The following is a 6,696-nucleotide window of genomic DNA, read 5'->3' as shown; positions in this document are numbered from 1 at the left end:
GTTTAATACCTATTTCTCTCCACTTTGAAAGGTTTTAGAATGAACAACTGTTTGTCAATTATCAGTCTGTCACTGTGATAGCGCACTGTGCAGTGATACTGTCACTCTGTCAGACTCTGTGCAGTTCTGGGGATCTGGGCTTACCCTTACTTACTTTTACTATAACTCTATAACAATAAGACAGGCTTTCCCAATCCCGGACTCAAAGGCAAGGCAAAAAAGTCAGAAGCTGTTAGTGTTGATGCCTTGATGGCACATATTAACATAGCCTATCCCGTCTCGGCGTCTCCGACAGAGGTCTGCTCTGATAGGACAGCTCTGTCATGTGGATTGTGGAAAGCAGCACTGCTAAGTGCTAACTGCTGTAGTCTAGTGTCCTTCACTAAATTCACAATACCCAACCCTACCAACACAAAAATATCATTCAGGCTCAACTTCATACCAGATGCAGTCATGTAGCTGCAATAAAAACAAAGAATCCTCTGTCTGTGTAATGCACTTCCTTCCATATTGTTTACACTTCAATCTTCATGTCATATTGTCATTTAGAAACGAACTGGCATATCGGATTATATTGTCCGTCAAATATTTCCTGGAAATAGCATTTCCGCGGAGGAAGAAATTTTTTGCTTCCGGGTTCTTGATAGTTTTCTAACAGCCCCTATCAACTACCATTTCATACCAAAAATATTTAATATTCTAACACAATATCAGTAGAAATATATAAATGCTCAATCAAAATTTTGTTTTTGGGCTCTCAAATAAAACGCAAAGTAGCAATTACAGCTGAAAATCAGAAAAGTTACGAACTAATATTTTTTTGTTCAAATCCACCATCAATAAATATTACTTAATATTTTGTTCTATTTTTCAACTCGTAATATTACTTAATATTTAAGAATTGCTTACATGAACTTGACTTGAAAAATAGCGTGGATAGTAAGCAGATAAAAGTATTAGCGGAGTAGTTTATTAGATAAATATACTAGCGCAACTTGTATTAAAAGTTACGGCAGAATATTTGTAGATCAAATCCACTAATGACTAGAACTAATACATTTATCAATAACAGAAAGCACATTTCCGTTTTGGTGATGTACACATAGTGACAAGTAAAGAAATTACACTTCAAAGTAAAGAGAATAATGCAAGTTAGCACAACACCCGCACTTTTTATGTGCCTAAAATAAATCCACAGCTCATGGAATAATGAGTAAAGAAATCAGTAAAACCATCAGTCCAACGAGATATCAGTATCAGTTCATTGAGAAATCGGTAATACGCCAGAACATGCTACTCCACAAGATACCCTGCACATCTGCAGCTCTCTAACATCGTGACCTAAGAACGCTACCGTTCTAACTAAAATCCCCCACGCATCGAATTTTAGAAGAAAGCTGCTTCAACAATTTACTCATGAACGACTCAAGAAGCGATAACGAGCTGCTCAATCTAGCACCATGAGAATATTTCAACGGCATACACTTCCTTAGTTTGCATTTGACTGAGTAAACAGGCCAATATTCCAATTTGTGAAAATATAGAGCATCCAACATAATACAATCGATGATGAAGCCTAACACTTTTCATATCTCGACAGTTTGATTTAAATCTTTAAGAGCAGCTTACCTAACAATAAATAATGGCTAAAATAACTGCAATCACATTCCGCATAGCGAGATATACAATCCATCATTTTCATGAGTGATAGCAGTGATATTTTGACAAAAACTTCCTTACGCTCCACAACAATCTTCATAGCAATGAAAACAAAACATTTGATATTGATTGGTTGAGAGAACTCGTACTAACAGCACGTTGAAGCTGGCAAAGTGCCCCAGAACAGAAAATAAAACGAAGTAGAAGGAATTGATGACGGTGTCCCGCCCAAGGTCTCTTGCGACGGTTCAGGCCAAGAACGCGAATATAAAGAAGCCAATCCCGATCAACCACAGGGAAACAGTCGGGCGGATCTAGCAGGAACAAAAATCACCCTGTAGGGCATCTAGGAAGCAACGGGATTATTAGAAAGACTGAAAGAAAATTCAACAATGAAAACGGGCATCTAGGAAGCAACGAGATTATTAGAAAAACTAAAGAAAATTCAACAATGAAAACTAAGCACAACTGCTTAAACGGACGTTAGAAAAAACGCTCATCTTTTCACAAACGAACAGAGAATAAACTGCCACATCGAACGCTGATTGAATTCAAGTGAGCGATGTATGTACACAGGAAAAAAGGCACTTAATAAGAACATCCTTTCATAACTAAAGATACAAGACCAACTCCCGATTTAGGATCATTGCAACTACGATGATATTTGATTGAATGTGATTAATGCATCATAAAAAATTTATAGCCGCGAGATTTGAAGGGAAATAACGTAAGAAATTACTACTGCTTCGACAGAAATAACTAGCTTCAAGTGAAAATAATAAAAAACTTCAATGTATTTAAGCCGAAAAGTAGAAAAGACTACCGAGATAACCAAATTGAGAAGAAGTGGGGCAAGAAACTTGCATGAAAGTTCACAATTTTTACACGACTTTTACGAAGATGAAGTACTATTAAATTAGGTATTTATATTAGATATCGCGTCTTCGAGGCACCACATTCAATTCACACACAACTTCTGCTATCGAGGCAAAAATCGACCCAACCGCATCGCAATTCCAGTCTCCGTCGCCACCGCATCGCAGTTCAACAGCCTTGCACAGCAACAGAGAGCTTGTATTTGACGACGTTGTTCTCCCAGTAGTTAATGACGATGAGGTGACCACATGGTGTGAGGAAGAGTCCCGACGGGCGTCTCAAGGGCCGGTCCACGGGCAATACGCACATGAACTCGCCAGTCTCAGAAAATATCTGTCGCGATATTATCGGTGAGAAGACCTTTATTTAGTAAATAACATCACCATCTTAAAAAGCATATATTAGCAGGTAGCTGACATTCTGCAAAGAATGTCAGTCAATGATGATAGTTTCAAACTATTATTCCTCACGACGAGTAGAAGAGCTTGGTAGAAGTTATGATTAATTAGTTGAGTTGGCAACCATGATCGAAATAGTACTAAAATTGAAATAAAATTACATTAAAAAGAATAACCGGTTAAAATAAACAATGATTTCATTAACGGCATAACTATTAACTTTATGGAACAAGTAAGATCAGTTCAACATGCGGCACTAGCGAGACCAGCTAATATGCTGCTCAATACAATACCTGCAGCCACTCCACAGACCAACGAAGAACCATTATAATGCAGACACCTTTACGTGCCACTTACTGAAAAATAGCAGCATTATACAGTGACATTTATATATAACCACAATTCCTGTGAACGGTCAAACAGATCGCCACAAAGCGCAGTATTGATTTTCATGCACAGCACAACACAGGCTGTAATGTAAATGATTAAAAAATCGTCACAAATGTGTGCATTGACCTGTACTCGGTGGTTGCGCGAGTCTCCAATGATGATGAAGCCATCTTCGTCGCACACAACGCCCGAAGGATCACGGAATTGCCCCGGACCCGAGCCCGGCGATCCGAAAGTGCGCAGCACTGACCCGTCTTCCATCGCAACCATCGCTACTAGGTCTAAACCTGACCAAGGTAAAGAATCGGGCATTGAAAGCTAAAGTTATCAATATTTTGGATAGACCGTTAACTTATTTTAGACAATTAGCAGTGAGGTTTTATTTAGAGTGTCATTATATAGACAAAAACATTGCAAGGGATGAACATTTAAAACACACAAACGAACCAATTGAACCAAATTGACCTCAGACTTGATGTCAGCCTTGCAAATGGTAATAACTTGTCATAGAAATTATCAGATGTAAGTTATGATGTTCCCGCAAAAAAAGATGAGTAACAGCATTGCGATTAACTTCTTTGTTGGCACTCAAAGCTATATATATATAACCAGTATATATATATATACAACCAGTATATATTTCAATAAAATTTGCTCTTCAATCATGCGCAAGCTACTCTTCTTATAAATACATAATGCATGCCCAATTTGCATGGTGGTAACCTTGCAGTAATCTAAAAAATTCGTCAAGATTTGTTAACACATACGAAATACAATTGCAATAAACAACTTACCCAGATCAACCACAACCAGAACATCGTCCTGGTGGTAGGCTATAAAGCGTGGCTTGCTGCTGAGCCTCTTCTGTTCATTGGGCACGAGGTTGAATGGTACACGAGTTAGCATTTTAGTGACAAGGTTGATCTTTGTGATGACCGGCAAATTACCTCCCGTCTCCACAGTCACTAATATTCCTTTGTCATCCATTGTCAAACCTGAAAAATCAAGTGACATTTATAGCACAATTGGTACATATAGAGCTCATAAAAATCTTTCTCAAATAAAAATTATTTCTTCTTAAAACAAGAAACATTTGCAGACAGCATGTCACTCAATCACCTATTACATATGGACAAGATGAAAGATGATGAAAGCTAATTTCAAGCAAGTTCGTTGTTCAACAATAAAATCATTACCAGCTTGCAACAAATGTTTAGATGAACTAAAGCTATCTTTACCACCTACAAGAACACTCGCTTGTTTACAAACAGAATGAAATATTACACACAAGAGTAATTACGTACACTTTTCTCATGATAATAAAAACCATACTAACCATAAGGATGTTTCAGTCTCTGAATAATGTCTATCTGATCGTAGTTGGAATTATAGACATGTATGTTGAACTTGTCTTTGACTGCAAAGAAAGGCTCGGCAGGGACATGATCTCCAGGTGCTCTAATTATTTCAGGAATGAGAACAGCAGCAGAAGGGTTACACATTGGCGGTGTTCCTTTTATAATGTGATAATATTTACCATCTTCTTCGAACCGCACCAGTCGATGGTTGAACGTGTCACAAACAAGAACGCTGTGGCTGTGGCAAAATGTGTGAGCAATTTAAGTATCCTAATGGTTACAGGAAATAGGTAGAAAATTTTTGCATGGCTATCTAATAAATTTTGATCCATCTAGTGAATCAAACATTAATATATATTAAAATGTGATAACTTAACATATAAATTCATTAATTTAGAATAAACAATAATATAGACTTCATAAATATATATATAAATCAGTTAACCAAGATTACAGTTATCACCATAGCAATTGACAATTACTCACTCTGGCAATTCCATTACTCCAACAGGATATTTGAGCCCTTGGCTTTGCATAATTACTGACTTTGGCCCTCCATAGACTGCCACACATGTGGCCGAGAGCTGGTTTCTTATAAGGTCCATTACAGAGCTTGAGGGAGGGGACCTTTCTTCTTCTTCCTCATCTGAAGCCACTTCTACATGAGAGTTCATTGTTCTTCCAGGGAACAATTGAATACAATTTAAACAAATTTGATACCTTCACTAAAGAGATAAATAAAATCATTAGGAAGAATTCATCCCATTTTCAGAACATGTTTGAAAAAACAATAAATGAGCACTATTAAAATACCTACATATACATGTATATGTTAGTAAAATATTGTGCATGTGCGTGTTTGTGTTTTCAAGGTGTCTATAAGTAAAAGGTTACCTATATCATGCAGAACAGTCCTGTCAAACTTCATTTCCTCTGAGAAGATTTGTCAGAGGACTGACTTTGTTACAAATTTCTCTTTAATAATTAATTTATTAAATACCTTCAAGTTTCAACCAAGACTATCAACAATATTCTAGCCAGTGAATATGGCCATTGGTCAATAGATAGCAGGACATATTTATTTACTTCAATAATTAAGTTTCGGTCTATGAAAAACAAGTCATCACTATAGAGTCCAACAAAAAATTATCAATCTAGTGAACTGGATTGACAATGTATACCTATATTATTAACATTATTAAGAGCTGTTCTATTTTATGTATTGATCAAACTATAAACTGTATTTTTTGGCTGTCCTTAAGAGTTATCATTGACAAGTGGCAAATTAAATGCAGTTGCAGCAGAAACTCAGGTCACTGATGATTGTTTTGCAAAAGTGATGCACCAAGAGCAAAAACTTGGCAAACTCCAAAAGCTGAAACTTTATGTTTCTAAGATCAAGCATTCAAAGTTGATTTGGTATCTGAAACACAATTTACTAACACTGACTACCTTCTATAACTGTGATTCATAAATAAATGCTTAGTATAAATAGAGTCATTAGCGCGAGATCAACCTATTTGCTTCATCATTGAAAAATATATATAATAAACTTGGCTGATCTGAAGGTTGTAGTTTTGAGATGAATGAGAAGAACTTTAGTAAAAGAGGATAGCGCCTCTCTGCGCCAATCTTGGTACTTACTTTAACCACTGGGCCACCCTGCCCTATAACTGGCAAGTTACCTGGCAGAGGGTTGTGAATTGCATGATTGGAGCAGTGAGCTGTGGGTTTAAAACCCTCCGTCAAGCTATATAAATTCTGCAATGTCTAGAATGGATGACATGCCACACCTTGCCTCTTCAATGTGTATCAGCATTAAATAGGCAAAATGTGGCCTGTCATCCATTCTAGACATTGCAGAATTTGTACAGCTTGAGCTATCTTGTAAGTTTCAACAAATGTCTAATCTACCTTCCATTTCAGAATGGTTAGACAAGTATAAAAAAATATTTCATCACCTTTTCTCTGCAGTTTTCTTTCATAACCTCAAGAAATAACATAATATTTATTAC

General features: G+C 36.7%; 1 protein-coding gene across 1 annotated transcript; it reads right to left on the bottom strand.

Moving 5' to 3' along the window:
* Window positions 1-954: 954 nt before the first annotated feature.
* On the bottom strand, window positions 955-5,406 carry LOC108682918 (tripartite motif-containing protein 2). The gene is made up of 5 exons (XM_018172174.2): window positions 5,168-5,406; window positions 4,660-4,919; window positions 4,118-4,318; window positions 3,450-3,610; window positions 955-2,868 (listed from the first exon to the last, which is right to left on the bottom strand). Exons 1-5 carry the CDS (start codon window positions 5,353-5,355, stop codon window positions 2,704-2,706), a joined length of 975 nt encoding a protein of 324 aa, XP_018027663.1. The 5' UTR covers window positions 5,356-5,406; the 3' UTR covers window positions 955-2,703.
* Window positions 5,407-6,696: the final 1,290 nt, after the last annotated feature.

The sequence above is a fragment of the Hyalella azteca genome, unplaced genomic scaffold, assembly GCF_000764305.2.
Source record: "Hyalella azteca isolate HAZT.00-mixed unplaced genomic scaffold, Hazt_2.0.2 contig12910, whole genome shotgun sequence".
Lineage (NCBI taxonomy): Eukaryota > Metazoa > Arthropoda > Malacostraca > Amphipoda > Hyalellidae > Hyalella > Hyalella azteca.
Note: the sequence above shows the minus strand (reverse complement) of the source record. Positions and strands in the feature narration are given on the sequence as shown.

Bases quoted from the DNA above. Each gene is read 5' to 3' on its own strand.
- LOC108682918 (XM_018172174.2), bottom strand. From the start codon at position 5,355: ATGAACTCTCATGTAGAAGTGGCTTCAGATGAGGAAGAAGAAGAAAGG. The intron at 4,920-5,167 runs GTGAGTAATTGT...ATTTTGCCACAG, and splicing joins GGAGTAATGGAATTGCCAGA to CCACAGCGTTCTTGTTTGTG. The intron at 3,611-4,117 runs GTAAGTTGTTTA...TACCTTGGTCAG, and splicing joins TCTGGTTGTGGTTGATCTGG to GTTTAGACCTAGTAGCGATG.